General features: G+C 41.4%; 1 protein-coding gene across 3 annotated transcripts in view; it reads left to right on the forward strand.

Moving 5' to 3' along the window:
• Nucleotides 1-20,908, forward strand: part of LOC149253542 (diacylglycerol kinase 7-like) — a 410,992-nt gene that overhangs the window by 126,243 nt on the left and 263,841 nt on the right. For all 3 annotated transcript variants that reach the window (XR_016267102.1, XM_089459953.1, XM_089459952.1), the window contains exon 5: nt 16,466-16,553. Coding sequence is in view for 2 of the 3 variants with exons in the window: in XM_089459953.1 (XP_089316079.1) it covers nt 16,466-16,553 (88 nt within the window). In the remaining variant the exon portion in view is untranslated. The remainder of the gene's footprint in view (nt 1-16,465; nt 16,554-20,908) is intronic.

The following is a 20,908-nucleotide window of genomic DNA, read 5'->3' on the forward strand; positions in this document are numbered from 1 at the left end:
TCTAGTCTCAGACCCCGACTTCTGGTTCAAGAATTCAACTTCCCAACTGAATCTCGGACTCCCTCTGAAGCTCTGCGCTACTTCATTGAATTGCTCTCTTCCTTCTCCGCCTTGCACTCCCCGGATCTGGAAAACTTCCTTCGGTCTACTATCCCTACCCCTCTCTCACTGCTTCAACTTTACTAAATCACTTCCGAAAACTCTCAACTGCTACTCAGGAAATCGATTCTCTAGCAAAATTGAACTGCTCAAGTGTATTTCTCCAAGCACATCAAACTCCTTATAATCTCTCGTTGGGGCTCCAATGGCCAGGGTTAAAACATAATTGATGGCTAAGATTAACTTGGAGTTGATCCTCGTCTTCTTCTAGAAGATTCACACCTGATATAATTAATACTCTTTAATTAACCAGATTTTCTAAATTTAGACTTAGGGAACCATTTAAAAATGTTAATTATTTTAATTAAATCATCTCTAGGTGGAATTTCCAGAAATTATTTATGGGATTTGGAGAATGCATGTGTCTTAGTCTCTCTGCAAAATTACAAGGCTAGAGCACATACGATGCTACAAAAATCAACATGATTCAGTGTTTTCATCAACTACTGCTATCAGATATCTTCTTCATATTTGGGTGAACTTCTTCATTCTCTCATTATACTTTGTATCACCGTTGAACAATTGATTTCTAATAGAAGAAGAATCTGGTTGGGTTTTCCCCTTGTTGGTTTTGCCGTGGTCATTGACCTATTTTTTTGTGTCTCATCAAGTTCTTGGCTGTCTTCTATTGTGCATATGGTTTATGTTCTATCTACAATTACTTAACTTATATTGCAACATAAAGAAGTTCAGAACTTAAGTGATTGTAATAACATAGAACATCTGATTTTTAACATTGAATTGCTATCTAAATGAATATTGCATGGTTTACTTGTACATACCATGTAATGAATTGTCCTAGTGGTGAACTCCTAAAAGCTCTTCCATGAAAGTCCATTGTCCCATTGCATAGGCAAATGTTTGGAATTTCATTGCTAGAGCATCACATTTTGACCTCCTTATAAACAATTTTGGCTAATCTATCTCATCCTAGACTGCATATTCCTAGGGAACAAAGGATTGGTCCAATTGGTTGGTGATCATTCTCTATTTTTAATCTATAATTTCTCTCTCCCAATTCAACCCTTTCAACACCAAGCTAGGAAACTAGGTCTTGGAGCGAATCCGAGGAATGTAGAGTTTTGTTGGTTGGAGGGCCTAAACATCAAGGGGATAGTATTTGCCACAAAATATATCCTTTTGGTGGGCATCCACTTCAATTTCATCGATAAACTTTCTTACCCTAGTTGTTTTCCCAAGAGTGAAATTGTAGTTTCCGTTGCTTCTACTTAAGGGCTTTCTTGAAGGTTTCATGAGCCTTGGCATAACTAGTAGACATTGTAGGAAATCTTTTCTCTTTGCCTTGACCTTTCGATACTCCAACACTTGTCAAATTTATGAAGTTGTATGTCTCGTGCCCTCTTTTAATGTCCCCAATTAATTTAGTTTTGTTAAGAAGAATTTCCATTTTTGCAATTTGGGTGTTGGGAGATATTTGGGTATTTAAACTTAGGAAAAGTAGGTGGAGGGAGTCCCCACTTAATTTTTGGAGAAATGAAGGCCACCAACATTAGATAAAAGGAAAAATTAAATTGGTATTGGGATGTGGGGCCACCTAAAAGGGGAATTCGAACCCCTTAGGAAATTGAGCTAGGAAGAAGGATGTCGAATTGGTGGGGCTCACAAGGAGAGAAAAGGGGGCAACAAAGATAAATAGAGGGAATAAGCATTATTTTGGGGGCCTTTGACAAATGGAATTTCTGAGTTAGAGTACTCTTGAGCTACTTAGCCAAGACTACTAGTGTTGCTTAACACAAGGAGATTTCCAGGTGGAAATCTTAGCTCTTTCTTCGATGGACTTAGAGTGCCCCACCCTAGGAGAGAATTTCAGAACTTAGTGGGAAGATTTTTGCTAGAGTTCGCGGGTCATATTAGCGCTTGCTTAAGCCAGTTCGAGCTTACAGGAGGAGGCTGTAGCAGAATTCGTTCCACTGAGTTGAGGGGCTTCAAGGGGTGTTATGGCCAACAAATTTAGGAGAAATCTCCTTGAGGGTGGACTATAATTTTTGAGAATTTCAGGGTTGGAGGTTGCTGCTTCAGAGAGAGCCAAATTCACCAATTTAGGGCTTATGCAGAGGTATCACTGGGCAAAATTTGTGTGGTAGAATTCATCTCATTTGTGTCGGGTTTGTGGAGGAATTTCACTCATATCTTTCGGAGGAGAATTGCAGGGCAATCCTACAACCGATTGAGGAAGGATTTATGGCATATTCAATAGTAGTAGATTGTGGGGGACGCAAAACCAGTCAAGGAGGGCATAGTACGAAATTTGGGTAATTCCGGGAGGTCGGAATTAGCCCAAATCATTTATGGGTTTCGCTAGACTAGCCTCAAGGAGGCTACTCCTAATTTTGCAAAATATTTGGAGGAGTTTTGGTGCCCCAAACAACAAATTTTTTCTGTAGTTATTTGGCAGCCAATTGAGAAGAGTGAGCTTAAATTTTGGGTCCCGGGTGGTCGGTTAAATTTGCCCAATCCCTTTCTGGGTTTTATGTGGGGAGACCCCAACAAAAATTGTAGAAATTTCTAAGCACTTTTTAAGGGTCAAATACAGGGCTGTTTCCAGTTGCAGCAATAATTTACACCATACAAGGCACAATTTTTTCTAGAAGCTTTTCCGATTCTTGGAGCGATTGATTTGACACCTGGGTTTGGCCTTGCTTGCTATAGCAAGCCCAGGTTTCTCTTGTCATAATTATTGTACACATAATTTATTATATTAATACAATGGCTCAAGTTTTTGCCCACATTTCAGTGTTTACTTGTGTATGGCCATGCATGCTTGAATTTTATAACTGTAGTTAGTTCTTTGCTTCTGTTATCTACTATAGTTTTCCATGTGGAACATTACAGTGGTATTAGAGCATGATCTTGGCCAGCTGTGGGGAAGCTAGCAAGATCATGGAGGTCTTGGCCATGCATGCATAATGATTGGTGAATATGGGCACTCCAATGACACAGAAAGGGGAGAGTACACAAGGGATCATGGAGGAGTTGATGAGGTAGAACTGATAGTTGAGGAGGCAAAACCAACAGGTCCTAGAGAGGATGCAACAAATGATGGGGACGTTGAGACATACCCAACAGAGAAGCCATGCGCATGCACGCGCAATCCAGCAGAACAATACCCATGGCCAACCTAGCCAACCTACCATGCCTCATTTTCTGGATGAACCGGAGAAGGGGAGGGAACCTGACACCTTTGTAGATTTGAGGAGGTCCTTCATGGATAAGATTGATGAGTATGAGGCATTGGATCCTAGGATCAGGAGGGCTTTCTCGTTTGAGGAGCATAGAGGAAGACAGTTAGAGGATGAGACCAAGGGGTGATTTTGCTGGTGGAGACTTGGTTTTAGATATCAAGAGCCCGAGGAGGAGGATGAGCATGAGGCTGAGGGTATGTAGGGTTGTGAGGAGCATGTAGATACACCTAGTGTGACACAGGAGCCACCCTTGTGGGAGTTTCATTTGGTAGCCCCGATTGACACATTGGTGGAGATAGTTGAGCACACACCCATAGGACCATCCATTGATGAGGTGCGGGTAGGCACAAAGGTACCTAGAGCTGTGATAGAGTTCTTGGATGACAACTACCTACAACAACTTGGAGAGCACCTTGAGGAGTGTGAGCTAGATGAGGATGTTATGCTTGAGGAGCTACCTGTGGTGGGGCAACTCGCGATTCTTGTTGAGCCCATGATGGAGGAGGACGAGCAATCATCTTTTGCACGAGACATTGATTTAGAGCAGACAAATGCATAGATCGTCAGCAAAGCTATAATACCTTTAGAGAACATCTCTCTTCAGGCCTATATAGACGGGGCTTGCAACATTGCTAGGCTTTCCTGCATAGTGGAGAGAGAGATGCAGAATCACCCTGATAGATTTTATGTGTTGACCAGATCAATGAGATGAGGTGACATGAGTTACGCAGGGGGAAGCATTCGCAGGATGGGGGTCTAGTTCCGTGTATGGGAGTTTGTGTTCTTGATCCTTCCTTTGGGGTTGGATGGTGAGGGATTCTGAGTTGGTGTTCGATGGAGTGGGCTAGGCATATAGAGTTGGTCATAGGTCAGGGTAAGAGCCAAGTCAGGGATATTGGAGGCCTTGTTTGGCATTGGGATCTAGGGGCGACTACCCATCACTTACCAGGTGCACAGATTGACTACAACATTGGTGGTATATTTGACCTAGCGATCAAGCGCATGGTTTCGTTGGGGGAGTCTCAATCAACGCCGGTAGTTGATCAGTTTGTGAGGGGACTTCCTGGGTCATTTTGGTATGATGGTTGTAAATGGGATCACAGGATGATCAACATACTCTGGTAGGAGTTTGTCGGAGGAGGTGGCATTGGCAGGCCACCAGATAATGCCTTGTTTGGGGCTAGGGACTCTCTGCAGTTAGTTGGGACTCAACAGTCACTGAGGAGCAACACAATGGTGGCATCGACACTGGTGCATAAGGGGATTCACCTCTTGTGTCTCTCAGGGATGATTTGGAGGCGAGGCCCATGCATCAGAGGGTACAGTGATATGAGAGTGGAGGTGGCGATAAAGGTAGGGTGCAGGTTGATGCGTACTATCTCAGTTTTAGATCTTGACATCCAGTGGCATGTAGGAGCATACAACGTTGAGTAGTGGTTTGCAGGTGAGCACGTAGATGCATGGCGATGTGTTGTGGTGCGCAGGTTTACACCATGGAGTGGGAGGAGGCATACCATTGGATGCAACTCACCTCAAATGCATGGGGGCGCTGGTTGTTCAGCAGAGTCAGGCCTTTGATGGAGTTATCAACAAGACCAAAATAGAGAAAAGGGCATCCATGGGATTACCATTTGGTGTCCATGCAGATTGTTGGTCATACTGGTGGGGACATACATGCCTACTGCTCTCTAGCATGGCTTATAGTTGCTGAGGTTTAGGTTGCTGCCCCATGATGCCCTCAGTTAGGCAATAGGACATGGGAGGCTCACCCTAGATAGTTGGATGAGACACAGTGTGTCATTGGCAGGTGGGAGACTCTCTAGTTGAAGGATTTGGTGGGTGCATGGGTTGACGAATACAGGCTTAGGGATGGTGTGGTCTACTGTTGAGGGAGCAATGACCCCCCCTAAGCTCACATTTCGGGAGGTTGTGAAAATTCCAAACTGGAATCCTATTACAACTACTGGAAATTAGTCTCCTAATTTTTAATTTAATTTAACAATTTATTTATTGTTTGCTATGGCAAATACTGAATAAAGCACATTGCAATCTACATAAATAAAACTGCGGAAGAATAAATGCTGGAAGAAATGCTAGCGCACATAAAAATAATACAATTATTTTTGGACAAAAGTCCTCGGAAAAACTCAACTTGGGAAAACCAATGCAGCAGTTGAGGGTTTTGTTATTAAGCAATAGTGAAATAATTCGAGTACAATCGGGATGCCGAACACTGACAATCCTACAGAGAAAATACTGACAAAAATCTAGTGAGGAATTTTCCTCACCTCACAAGCAAACTTTCGACACGACTTGCCCTATGCTGCTCTGCGCAGCTTGCTAGACGTCTAGCCTCAGATTGGTCTTTGATGAAGTCGTTCATCCTTCTGTTGATTGGTAAGACGCTTCTCATGTAGTCTGGGACTCCTTCCTGACCTCTGGAACTGAAAACGTCAATCCCTCTCAGCAATTCGACTTTGCCTCTAGAAGCTGCTGTACTGCCCCAATGTCAGCCTCTTTGTGGCTCTTCTGCTTCTTTGCAAATGCACTCGCTGGATCTGGAATGCCTCCTCTAACCTCACTGTCTCTGCCCCTCTCACACTGCTTCAATCTCTAGCTCTCTCTTCGGCAACTGACTGCTGATACTCTGGAAAGCGATTTGGCAAGAAATTGAACCTCTCAAGTGTATTCTCTATCACCACATCAACCTCCTCTTATAATCCTCTGTTGGAGCACCAACAGGCAAGATTAAAACATAATCGATGGCTAGGATCATCTCTGGATCGATCCATGTGAGTTTCTAGATGATTCCGCCTTGACTTAATTAATACTGATTAATTAACCATATTCCCTAAGTTTAGACTTAGGAAATATTTAAAAGCTGGTTAATAATCTAATTAAGTCATTTATAGGCAGAATTTCTGGAAACGATTTTTTGGGTTTTGGAGATCTCATGTATTCTAGCCTTACCACAAAATTTCAAGTCTAGTACACATTCAATGCTACAAAAACTAACAGTCCCTCTTAGCGAGAAATGTGTTCTAGTGCTACTGCACACCCTGTAGCAACACCTTGTCTTTGCATCGTCACGCTCTTGATGTCTAGCCATGCTGTGTTGATTTGGGGTTGCATCGGATGTGCTCTAGCCACGAAAATTGGTGGAGAGGCTAAAGCACATGATATCTCCAATACCTAGAGAGGGTTTGGGCAGATTCTAAACAGTTTGGGAGATATTAAAATAATTAATATTTTTAATGAAGTCCCTAAGTCTAAACTTAGGGAAAATAAAATATTAATGTGAATTAATATAAAACTATGTTAGAATGGTCCAAAAGTCATGGATCAAGCTAGATCTTATCTTAGCCGTTGATTATGGACTTAATCTCGGCCGTTGATTTGTCAATGAGAAAAGTATAAGAGGAGGCTTGAGGGTCACTTGGAGAACACACTGAGGGAGACCAGTCAGTTCAATTTCTGGAGCGGGGTTAGCTGAGAAATTGAACCAGTGGTCTGGTGAGCAGCAAGGAGGCAGCAAGTACGGAGTAGAGAGGCGGGATTAGCCACTAGAGATCAACGCTGAGGCAGGAGAGGCAGACACACGGCTTTTCAGGCAGACATAGAGACAACAGAAGATTGCGCAGTCACTAGTTGGGCCTGCGTGGGTGATGCAGAGAGGCCCAAGGCTGATGCAGTCAAGCAGGTGTTGACGCAGAGGGTTTGAGAGCCACGCAGAGGTCAGTCGGGCTGATGCTGGGATTAGGAGAAGTGCTTGAGAATTATTTCTCTTTGTGGGTAAGGCAGTTTGGCACCCTGTTGTACTGAAGAATTGCTGAATAATAAAATTCTCCCTTGCTGCACTGGTTTTCCCACTTTGGGTTTTTCCAGGGACTGTTGTCCAAAATATTTGTGTCAATGCTTGTGCATATTTTTGTTTCTGTATTCCGGTGTGATATCTGCAACATTGTTTATTTAAATGTTTATTGAAGTAATTTCATAAATAACTTATTATGGAATAAGTAGGAAAAATAAATTAGTTGCTATAGTGATAGAATTTTCACATTCTACCCACCAACCACTGCGCAACTCTGATATATGCTGCATCTGTGTTGCTGCTGACACTGCCACACTGTTGCCAACACTGCATCTGCACTGCAACTCCCTCCCATCTATCGCTACTGCAATTGCAACATTTGCAACTGAAAAGCATCCAAAACACTGAATCAACTGTGATCAGTATAATGCATTTGTCACCTGAGTCTCTAATCACTGCTAGTATCTGCACTATCACTGAAGAATTTGCGCTGCTGCTGACTCTGCACTGTGCCAACTGCACTGCTGCCAACTCTGCATTGCTGCCCCCATCATCTCACTGCTACTAGTCTCTGCAACTGTCACTTTGGAATCTCACTGCGTCAACTGTCATTGATCCATCCTGCTACTAAATACTGAGGGCCCTTGTAGCAAGGTATTGACCCAAGAGGTGGACTCGTCAAGGATCCTGCCTAATCTTTGTAGCTCTCTGGGGCTACAACACCAAGTCTCCCCACGTCACTCCTGGAGGTATATCAACAAACATGGTGAAGTCTTCCTCCAGCTTGGAGGATAGCCTATCGATCTCTGTTGAAGCTACCTGTTGGTCATGCTTCTCCTCCTTGTCCTTCTTTCTGAGATGACACTTAGTACTGTAGTGACCAAGCTCACCACATCTAAAGCACTTGACCTTCGACAAGTCCCTCTTCTTCTTCCTCTGCTCCCCTTGTCCTTGACTGGGACCTTTCGATGCGAGGGCCACATTCTCCTCCTCCTTCACTTGCTTCGATCCGTTGCTGCTGCCACTGATGGAGCTCTTTAGAAGAGCTCGCCTTAATTCCTACTGTTGCAAATCGGCCCACATCCTATCCGACCTTGGCAAGGTATCTCTGCCCAAGATACTTTGGACGAATACCTGCCACTCCTCGGAGACATTGTTGAGTGCCAATCACACTAGCTCTGTGGGTTGAGGCGTTGCCCCAATAACTGACATTTGGTGTCGGACCACCTGAATCCTTGTAAGGAAGGGATCTATGCCTTCTCCCTTTTGCATCCGGATGCATCTCAACTTCTCCTCAAGGAACATCTTCCGTTGCTCGAAAATTCCTTGATATAACGTGGAGAGAGCATTCCACATCTGTTTGGCAGTGTCTTTGCCAGCTATATGTGAGACTATATGATCTTGGACTCCATCCAGGATCAACAACTTCACCCGCGCCATTTCCTTCTTGTATTCTTTCTGTTGATCTGCATCCTGGGGAATTGCTACCACTGCATCAATATACATCTTCAGGCCAAACTCATCCAGAAGGAAGGACATCCTTGCCTTCCAGATGAGATAGTTGGAAGCCCCATCCAACCTGTGCTGATCAAAAAGCCCAACAATGGGCCTCTAAAAAAAATGTCGAAAACCTCCTCTTTCCTTCTGCTCAGCTGCTGCTCAACTATTGGCACTCTCTTCTGGAGTGAAAATCTACTCACAACGACTGCTGATCTGCAAGGAAAAATCGATCTTCTTGTGACTAGGAGTTCTCTGAGGAAAATTTTCCCTCCATGTGTGTTCTTCTTCCTTACACTCGACACTAGCTCTCCTCAACTTGCTGCAGAAAGTTAAAACCACTACGTCCTGCTAGAGATCTGCACAACGAAAAATTTGGGTTGTTCCCTCTACCTTTGGAATCCCTCGATCTGGTAGGATCGAATTTTTCTGTTCCTCACGCAGAAAAATTTAACCTCGTCAAGCAACTCGACCTCCTGGCAGAATGACTGTGTTGCCCTTGGGAATTTCAGCGTGTTGCGTACAATGAGTAGTGAGATCACTTCTCTCCTCGCCTTTGAGCTCTCCGGCTGATCAACTACGCTTTGATACCATGTGAAACTTCCGAACTTGAATCCTATTGCAGCAACTGGAAATTATTGTCCCAAGTGTTAATTTAATTTAACAATTTATTTGCTATTTGCTATGGCAAGTACTGAATAAATCACACTGAAATATACAAAAATAAAACTGCGGAAGAATAAATGCTGGAAGAAATGCTAGCACACACATAAAAATAATAGTTATTTTTGGACAAAATTCCCCAGAAAAACCCAACTTGAGAAAACCTAAGTCACCTGACACGGGGATTCGGGACACGTAGGATTCGAGATTCGTGGTGTCGGATTCGGACACGCTGACCCCCGGAATAGGACACGTTATATATTATTTTATTAAAAATATATATATATATATATATATATATATATATATATATATTAAAAATTAGATATTATCATATTTCTTACACAACTTTTAATTAATGATACAAATTTATTGATTTCAAACATAGATCTTCATCTATAGCTATTAGCATGCAAATTACATACAAAATTCAAATAAATGTCAGTGGCACTGGTCACATAAATGATAAATCTATTAAAAATTTAAATCATGATTCATAATTCATAACTGAAAGACAACTTACAACTACAAGATAGTAAGATAAACACACTGACAATTGTAGTTTTCTCATTAAGTCATCAAATCAAAATGTGTTACATAGGTAGTGTTGGTGCAATGCCAATGGCAAATAGAAATAGAAAATATAAAACAACTACAGGTATACAAGCCTCAAGGCATCAATCAGCATCAGAATTAGCATCACTGTCCCCATCATCATGGTCCCCAGTGCTCTCCTCTGCATCCTCCTCCTCCCCTGTATCCATAGTCGCCTCTACATCTGTTGGTATGGAGGTTGACCCCTCTAAGTCATCAAATCTAACAGGCTCTAGCACTGGATCATTGAGATCCATGTTGGCCAATGCCAACTCAACAGTGGTGTCCAGACCCATATCATTAGGAACAGTGTTACTTGGGAGCGGGAGTGAAAGCGGGGAGCGGGAGCGACATATTCAGAAGCTCTTGGTTTGGTGCTCTTGATTAAATATGAGTACCATACCCTAATACATGACAAAATTCAATGGAAACATTGCAATCCCCCAATCCTAAAATCCTGAAAAACTGACAAGTCTGCTGGATTTTAAATGAAATCTAAAATTCTACTTTCTCCATATGAAATCCAATGAGGCCGGAACCACTCTCAAACATCCTGAGTCATTTCATGGTAATGTTAAAAATTTAAGTAAAAGGATGAAAATGAAGATTAAGGAGAATGTCATTTTTACTTTAAGAATTTAACATTACCATGAATATCATATCAATACTAGGGCCTAGACTTGATCATGAAGCTGCCAAAATGCTCTACTCCTTGCTGCAACAGCACAAATCACTTGCCAAATGAAAATATTAATGAGCAAACACGCCCTTTTCTTTCCCGCACTGAGCTTAGCGAGTCCTGGAAACCGGACACGTGTCCTAAAATCGCGACACGCCCTCGGACACGACGTGTCCAAAACGGACACGACGTGTCCTGTGATTTGGATACGAATCCGGACTGAATCGTGTCGGATTCGGGATTCGCAGGGGGTTTAGGACGAATCCGGTGACTTAGGAGAAAACCGATGCAACAACTGAGGGTTTTATTGTTAAGCAACAGTGAAATAATCTGAGTACAATTTGGATTCCGAATACTGGCAATCTTGCAGAGAAAATACTAGTAAAAATCTAGTGAGGGATTTTCCTCACCCCACAGGCAAACTCCCGGCACGACTTGCCTTTTGAAACTCGGCCCTCTGACACTCTGCGGTAGCCTCTACGCTGCTCTTTGCAGCCTGCTGGATGTCTAGCCGTAGACTGATATCTGATGAAGTCGTTCATCCTTCTGCTGACTGGAAAGATGCTTCTCCGACACTTTAGGACTCCTTCCTGACCTTTGGAAGTGAAAACGTCAATCCCTCTCATCAATTCGACTTTGCCTCTAGATGCTGTTGCACTATCCCAACATCAGCCTCTCTATGGCTCTTTTGCCTCTGCAAATGCAATTGTTGGATTTGGAATGCCTCCTCCAACCTCATTGCCTCTGCCCCTCTCACACAACTTCGATCTCTAGCTCTCTCTCTGGCAACTGATTGCTGCTACTTTGGAAATCGATCTGCCAAGAAATAAAACCTCTCATGTGTATTCTCCATCACCACATCGACCTCTTCACCTAAATATAACACATTTTTGAGTGTCCTTAAATATAAGGTGGCTTATGTAGATCTAACCTTTTGCCTTATTTCTTTGCGGCTGGGTTCTAGATCTAATCTTCTGTTTCATAGACGAACCACCTGTTCAATGTGCGGCTAGATCTAGATCTAATCTTCTGCCTTATTTCTCTGCGGCTGGGTTCTAAAAATATGACTCCTAGTTTCGCGAAAATAGCTGCTGGCTCAGTTCCGTCCGCTTCTGGAGGGAATGCTCCTGCCCATATTGTCAGTGAAGCCCTAGCTCCCACTGTCCAGGTGGTCCAGGCCTCACTTGATGAGGCGTTGAAGTTTTCCGAAAGTGCCCTAATTTGCCGGTTCAATGGTTTTTGGCTGCGGCTAACAGCTCTCCACAATTGGATCTCGAAGGTATGGAAGCCTGTCATTTCTGATGAAATTAATATCTACCCCTGTGCTAGGGGTTTCTTTATAATAGATTTTGAAAATCCTGAAAGCAGACAATGTATTCTAGATTCCGACCCTTGGTTTTGGGAAAACTCAGGCCTATTCATGAAGCCATGGAACGCATCATTCGATACCTCAACAGCAGTCATAACCTCAGCACCAGTTTGGGTGAGATTGCTAAGCCTACCCTTGCATCTCTATAATCTCTCCTCGCTAAAAGCCATGGGAAATGCAATTGGGAAATTTTACTGTAGGTGCCCAGAAACAGAGGAATATGCCAGAACCACCTATGCACGCATCTGTGTGGAAATGGACTTCAGCGTCGGATTCCCAGCTGAAATAAACCTAACAAGTAAAGACTATGTGTGGAACCATAAACTCGATTATGAAAGTGTCCTCTTCAGATGTCGATCTTGCTTTGAGACAGGCCATCTAGCCAAAAATTGCCTAAAAGCCTCCCAGAAAAATTCTGCTAGAAGAAACCACCACAGATCTACATGGTGGAAAGGAGCACAAAAAGAACACTAAACTGTCATCAAAGAAGAATACTCTAGAAAAAACTCTGAATCATAAGAAAGCGGGCAAGAAAGAAACAACTCTCAAGACAAGCAGGGAGAAAGCCCTGCCCAACAACAAAAAAGTGAACTCGACGACCCCTCAAGCATCAACAGTTATGAGGATTCGACTACTGCACAAAATAAATCTTCATTTAACAGCAAATCAGATCTCCTAGACCAAAATTCTTCTCCGACTATCTTCAAAAGGACGAACACAATAGATCGCGAAGCTAAGACACCAATGTCCCAAGAACCAGAAGAGATGAAGGAGATGCAAGATAAAGGAAGTTAGAAGACCGTAGAGAAAAAAAAGAAAGCTACAACACCACTCTCGCCAAGAAAGACGAGGAGCTAGACAATTAAAAACTAAGAAAATTATAGGTCCGATAGACCAATTTGGTCTTAGTGGACGTTAACCATCATCATCATCATCATAATCCTCTGTTGGAGCACCAACGACCAAGATTAAAACATAATTGATGGCTAGGATTATCTTTGGATCGATCCATGTGAGTTTCTAGATAATTTTCACCTTGACTTAATTAATACTAATTAATTAACCATATTCTTTAAGTTTAGACTTAGGAAATATTTAAAAACTGGTTACTAATCTAATAAAGTAATTTCTTGGCGGAATTTCCAGAAACAATTTCTGGGTTTTGGAGATCTCATGTATTCTAGCCTTTGCACAAAATTTCAAGGCTAGAACACATCCGATGCTACAAAAAATAATAGAGGTGATCGCTAGGGTGCTGCACGATACACTTTAGGCGATGCAGTTTGAGGTGATACATGGGCATGAGGGACAGTGGATGGTAGACTTCATCTACAGGAGGGTTTCCAAACTCCAAGCAGTGTCATGGTGTATCATCAGGCGTTGGGATAACAAATTTCATTGTGTGGTTTGGCTGGAGTAGGGCATATTGGCATGTGTGGGACAGATTCTTGATACTTGGGGTCCACCTATGGGATACATGCAAGGGTCAGAGATGAGGGTCAGATGGATTCTAGCAGGTAGCAATGCTACATAGCGGCAACTCGTGAGGAGTGGGAGTTGTGAGCTCCCAATATGGTTGGGGGATCCAGGGGTTCGGTTGGCGAGTGGATCACTCCACTTCTCGATGGGCAAGGTTACGATGGACGGTGATCTAATTCTTTCCCAGGCTTTCACATGGGGAGTCACTGAGACCTTATCATATGGAGAGGCAAGTTGCTAGTCAAGATCGAGGCTACCCGTGGACTAGTGGACTTGAGCATTGTTGAGTTGCCCTTGCAGGTTGGGCATCACCGAAGAGGAGGATCCGGTATGAGCATGTTGAGTCATCGCGCATGACCGAGTGTCATGATGTCAGCAAGATAGGTTCATTATGCGACGTCAGGGGATTTTGGCATAACAGGGCTTAACAGTTCAGCTACCCGTAGGGGTGAGCAAGTTTCTACATGGGAAGGTCATCCAGATCTTCCATTGGGTTTTAGTGATTCATAGATGGTGTGGGGTACTTCACCAGTGTGGCAGGGTGATCAGCAGGAGGAGATCAAGCATACAAGGGTTCAATCCCACAGGGATTGGATTGCATCTTTAGGAGTCCACTCTTGAAGTGAACGAGGGAGACTAATCGGTAGAGCAGTTTCACAAGGAGATGATTAGGATTTTGTACTACCATGATGCTCTGCTTCGTGGTAGTATGCAGAGGGAGTTTGGTGCTTATGCTGAGCTAGACAACGAGTGGAGCAAGGGATGCCTCACGCTGATTTGGATGGCTTGGGATCCTGGCAGGACGGGGTAGAGATCAAGGATGATTGGGTGGTACATTTGGGTCCCCGATATTATGTGCAGTGACTATTTGGGTCAGCTGATCGAGAGGGTGCTTGTTCAGGCATTGCTTGAGGACAAACAATATTTGGTGGGGAGAACTATAATGTCCCCAATTAAGTTAGTTTTGTTAAGAAGAATTTCCATTTTTGCAATTTGGGTGTTGGGAGATATTTTGGCATGTAAACTTAGGAAAAGTGGGTGGAGGGAATCCCCACTTAATTTTTGGATAAATGGAGGCCACCAACATTAGAGAAAAGGAAAAATAAAATTGGTAGTGGGGCCACCCAAAAGGAGAATTCAAACCCCTTGGGAAAATTGAGCTAGGGAGAAGGAGGTCGAATTGGTGGGGCCCACAAGGAGAGAAAAGGGGGAAACACAGATAAATATTGGGAGGAGGCATCATTTTGGGGGCCTTTGACAATTTGAATTTCGGATTTAGAGTACTCTTGAGCTGCTTAGCCAAGACTACCAGTTCTGCTTAGCACAAGGAGATTTCTGGGCAGAAATCTCATTTCTTTCTTCGGTGGACTTAGAGTGCCACCCTAGGAGAGAATTTCAGAACTTAGTGGGAAGAGATTTGCTGGAGTTCGTGGGTCATATCAGCTCTTGCTTAAGCTAGTTCGAGCTTACAAGAGGACGCAGTAGCAGAATTCGTTCCACTGAGTTGAGGGGCTTCAAGGGGAGTTCTGGCCAGCGAATTTAGGAGAAATCTCCTTGAGGGTGGACTAGAGTTTTTGGAGAATTTCAGGGCTGGAGGTTGCTGCTTCAGAGAGATCCAAATTCACCAATTTAGGGCATGCGCAAAGGTATCTCTGGGCAGAATTCGTGGGGTAGGATTCACCTCATTTGTGCCGGGTTTGTGGAGGAATTTCACTCATATCTTCCGGAGGAGAATTGTAGGGCAATCCTACAGCCAATTGAGGAAGGATTTGCGGCATATTCAACATTAGTAGATTGTGGGGGACACAAAACCAGTGAAGGAGGGCGTAGCACCAAATTTAGGTAATTCTGGGAGGCCAGAATTAGCCCAAATCATTTCTGGGTTTTGCTGTACTAGCCTCAAGGAGGCTACTCCTAATTTGCAGAACTTTTGGAGGAGTTTTGGTGCCCCAAACAACATAAATATTTTGTAGTTATTTGGCAGCGAGTTGAGAGGAATGAACTTAAATTTTGGGTCCCGGGTGGTCGGTTAAATTTGCCCAAATCCTTTCTGGGTTTTTGTGCCTTTTATGTGGGGAGACTCCAGTGAAAATTGCAGAGAAATTTCTGGGCACTTTTGAAGGGTCAAACACAGAGCTGTTTCCAGTTGCAGCAACATTTTACACCGGGCAGGGCTCAGTTTCTTCTGGGAGCTTTTCCGGCACTTGGACCCATTGATTTGACACCTGGGTTTGGCCTTGCTTGCTGTAGCAAGCCCAGGTTTCTCTTATCACAAGGATTATACTCATAATTTATTATATTAATACAAGGGCTCACAGTTTTTGCCCACATTTCAGTGTTTATTTGTGTATGGCTGTGCATGCTTGAATTTTATAGCTGTAGCTAGTTCTTTGCTTCTGTTATCTACTGTATTTTTCCATGTGGAACATTACGCCTCTTTTCTAGGCCTCTTCACAGAAAGCGAATCACTTTCTTGTGAAGCCTTGAGCCTAAATTGTGTCTTTCTCAAAGAGCTACTAGTGAGATCATTTCACACATTAAACTTAGAATATCTATCATAGGTGATCTTTCTACTACCGGGACTCCTCCCATCAGTTAATGTCTATAAAGAACGAGGGGTTTTGGCTGTGTTGATTTTGGGCCACTACCTCATTGTTGCCTCTTGGTCTAGTTTATGTTTTGTAGGGTTTTCCTCTCCAAGGCCTGCTGAATTTTGTGCCAACATACCTCTTTGTTATTTCTTTGTCATCATTTTTTTTTGACCTCAGGAATTTCAGTGAGGTAAGAATTAACTTTGCTATTGATGTTCTTGTCATAAGTTATTTTCAGTATTATCAGATATATCCCATAAGATAGATACTTGTGAACATAAAGCAACTTGAAAGATGCCTCCTAATCTGTTACATATTTGTTAGCACGAAAACGATACTCATGTAAACATATTTGTTTCAAGTGACACATTTTTCATTAGTTGCTTTCAGACCAGTAAAACTTGTTCTTTAATGTTGCAGTTGGCATGTTGTGGTGAAAATCACAGATGGACAAAATGTAGCTTTTCCTCATGCGTTGAAGCCCCAAAAGCAATCATTAGTAACTCAGGTCAAATCTCATTACTAGTTTATATTCTTTCTGCTCGTGTTATAGCTTTACTGAATGGTTGTGTCTAGTTCGTTTTCAGGTTTTCTTGTCATGTGCTGTCGAGTAATACATAAATAATGATGCTTCTTAGTTTGTGTTTTTCTTCAAGGATTTTTTTAAATACCTCTATATTGTTTTCTGGTAATCATTTTGTTCCAGGCCTAAAAAATTTCAGCAAGAATTAACCATGCTGTCGATGTTCTTGTCATAAGCTTTTATCAGTAACTTCAGATATATGTCATATCAATATTAAGAGATATAGGTCATAAGATGTATATCATGTGCCATAAAACATTGTGCACTGAACTCACATTCCTTTTATGTAAATCTGTTGTTTTGATATATTCTTTTATAAATATGTATAAAGATATTGTTATCCCCTCACATCTAGGGGTAAGTAGAGGAGATTTTTTCTCCTATGATTCTGATAACAGACAGCAGTTCCAGAATTGACATCCATGATTCTCCACAGATGGTTTCCCAAAGACGCTTCCTACTCCATGCTCAGCTCACACATTTAATTATTTGGTGTCCAACAGACATGAGGTAGATTTGTAAAATTACTTCATATCAAGTGTTAACGGCATACATATTTGGCATAAAAGTAGTGACAATGGGCTGAGATTGGGTAATAGATCATGATGCTTTGAAATTGTGCCTCTTGCCTTGTTTCACCTTGGTGGTCATCATCATGTCCTAGTCAAGTGTTGTCACTCTTGGGTAGAGGGGTACCATTGGGGGACTTGATAGGAGTAATGTGTCTATGTTCCAATCCATACAGAATGTTTTCTGTCTTTCCCATCTCTGTTGGCCCTCCTTTTGGGTTGGTTGTTTCATGTCACAGATATAGGTTCATGATTCATAATCCCATGAGGAGGAGCTTGAATACTTGAGGTTGATGCAGCTTTATAAAATAAAGGAAAGAACAAGATATAAAGTTTAAAATGCAAAAGAAAATGAAGAGATATGAATGATAAGTCAAAAGGAAAAGTAAATCTTGAGCTGTACCCACTCGCTATGAGGTCATTGCCCCAAGTCCTATGCATTGAAACACATATCTAAGAAAGACTAAGTGAAATTATGCCAAACCCTCATGCAATAAAATATATATGCAAGAAAAATTTACTCTGAAATGAAGTGAAAGAAAATGGAATACACGAAACAAGAAAAAGGCAAGAAAGAGGTATTAAGATACAATGTCGAGCAATGTCTAACTCAATGCATAAGTTCTCTCTTAACAAAGGCACTCATGTGGATGAATATCCTACATAACCTAGCATAACTATGTAACACCTCTCAGGAAGTTAAACCTAAAACCATTCCATTTATCATCGCACATACTTGTTGATGGGTTTCTTGGGAAAAAAGTTACATCTATTGTTATTGGCAATTTATCACTGTGGGTTCAAAATTTAAATTATCGACAATATCGAGGTAAATATCGGAAATTATTGGAAAACATAAAAAGAGCACAAAAATATTCATTTTTTTATTCTTTTAAAGCAACATCAACATCAAACAAACACATTATCACAAAAGTATGAAATCAAAACTACACTATAAAATGTATAAGTTGTCAAGTGGTACATCAATCATTGATAGTAGACACTGAAATATGATATTTGTCCTCAATCATAAGTTCTAACAAGATAATAGTTAATACAAAATCACATTAAAACAAAAATAAATGTATCTCATGAGATGATCATCATGAGGCATCTAGATACTATAATGATAATCCGATAATAATAATGCACTAAGAAGGTGTGGCCAAGGACTAGGTTTCCTTCACACTTGAGAAGCTTGTGCTTCCATTGCAATTCCTTAGTTCCTCCCTCTAATCTCTCTTTCTAGTAGTATCAAGAATTGAGTTCTTTGCAATAAGGATAATATATGGGGTAGCTATAGGGAAAATATCCACTTCATGCCCTAAGATTTTGGCAAGGTGGTATTTCAGGCAGATGATTCCACCAAACCATTCCACTTAGCTTGCAACTCAACTTTGTTCTACTATCACCCTCACATGGTCACCATACTCCCACATTTGGTCCAATGGCTTTGCCATTTTATAGAGTTTTGATTAAATTTTTAAGTTTTGGACCTACGACACAAAACAAATGTGGAAATTCAAAAAAGGGTAAGAAGAGGCAGACTCTAAATTTATAGTATATACTAATCTTGGAATAAAAATAAAAAGAAGTCGATTTTTATTTTTTTACATATCTGTAAATATGGATATGGTATACTGGAGTAGATCTCCACTCCAAAAATGCTCAGTTGATGGCAAAGAAAACTATGGATTTTCCCTTGTTTTCTTGATGAAAAATTGTTACAAGACTCATGCAACCCTCAAAGACCAATCTTAGCACAAGGAAAAACGAAAATGACCTAAAAAACCCCAAATTGGAACTTATATCCAACAACATGGGGATAATTTCCTTTCGACTCGTGATAATTTTGAAATTAATCTGTGAAAATTATCGCGATAATTCCAGGCGATAATATCGGTGAGTGTGGTTTTGGTGATAATATCACGATATGTGCAACATTTCTTGGCAAATACTTCTCTTATTGGGTATTTACTATTGACATAACTAATAGGGGTTAATGATGATTTTCCCATACCTAAACCTAGCAAGTGGCGTAAATTTTATATTTTACTATGGATTTTGAAGTTGATACCTCATGAGATCTACCTATTGGCATTTACATATGACATGAGTCAATGACACACTTTCTATGTTGCATTGACTTGTGTACATGACATAGATTGCTGGTCACATTTGGAGACTTGGATTCTCTCCTTGGACAATTTATTTTGCATGGACACGATGTGGACATGAGCCTTGAGTTATTTGGAGTATTTTGACGAGGTTTCTTGCCCACTTGATGGAGTTTGTTCCACACTTTATGGAGGACATTATGCCTTTCCTCGAGGATGACACACTTGGAGATGACGTTGCACCTTGAGATAGGAAATGGCATTTGGTTGGAGGGGAAGTTGCACTTGTTGAAGGTGACTTTACACTTAAGGATGGAATGTTGCACTGTTTCGAGGGAATGCTTCAATTTGGTGCCATTTGCATAAATGAATTGACCTATGGTTGCATCTTCCATCTCCTGAGTATCATTATTAATACTCTTTTCGAGCGGTCCAAAATTAGATCGCTTTGAACCAAGGTTGCCAAATCCATGAGAGCGAAGTGGAGGCTTTGATGAAGATGCTCCCAACCTTGTTGGTTGTTTGAATTGAGAGGCAGGATTTGCCTCATTTACTTTAGCATTTGCCTCGTCTTGTTCTTTCTGATATTTTGCAAGTTTTTCCTTGCTTAAACCATTTCCGTCTGTCCCATTCTCTTTAGGTGGGCCAATGCATATTCGAGCTCCATTGCCTTTCAACCCAAGTAATTGTGCTTTAACTCGGGTATATGATCCATTATATTATTTTTTACACTCATTGCAAACCCATGCCAATGATCCCCTTCCTTGGATCTTCCCAACAACAATTACATATTTCCAAAGTGGTGACTTTAGATCAACTTTAGGGTCAGATTCAATTTCTTGTTCCTCTGCCTCATGAATCGCTGAACTTGAAGTTGCCATGATGATGATGTAAATGAAATTGTAAAATAAAATTGACAAATTCAAACTCAAAATTTTATTAAATTGACAAATTCAGATTTCAAACAAAAAAACAAATTAAACAAAACTGAACAGAAATTTGGAAAGCATTGTACACTTCAATAACTATTTAAACAAAATTTTAAGTTTTAACCAAGCATAGGAACTCATTGTAGTTGGTTGGTAGTAAGAAATATCTTGTGATAAAAGCAAATGAATTACAAGGAGTTGGTTGAAATTACAGAGAGCTGGTCAAATTAAAACTCGTGGTACTAGAAAGTTGAGTAAGGGTTTCATTGAAATGCTCATACATCTCTTCTCTCTGTCAAGCAAGCACTTGTTCTATGAGTTGCTCAATCTCATTATAAGCGTTCATGTTTTCTCTTTCAAATACCACCCTAGCTCTAGGGTTTCAACTTTCAAGCAAATAGATACTTAGAAGTAGAAGGCATAAGCAAGCTAAACAATTGTCTTCGAACATGTTTGAACTTTCAACATGTATAGGGTTGCTAAGTATGCAACTAGTGTTTAGCAAAGGCTTAGAGCTTATAGTCACAGTGTGATGTGGAAGCCATTATCAAAAACTACACTCTATGACCAATGATCCATGTCACCCAAGTGAGGGTAGGCCACAACAAAGTGATCTAGCACTAAACTAATGGTGAAGCTTGTACAATGTAAAGAAACTAATCGCT

The sequence above is a fragment of the Pinus tabuliformis genome, chromosome 7 (genome assembly GCF_031772625.1).
Source record: "Pinus tabuliformis cultivar Carrire ecotype Pingquan chromosome 7, CPIR1, whole genome shotgun sequence".
NCBI lineage: Eukaryota > Viridiplantae > Streptophyta > Pinopsida > Pinales > Pinaceae > Pinus > Pinus tabuliformis.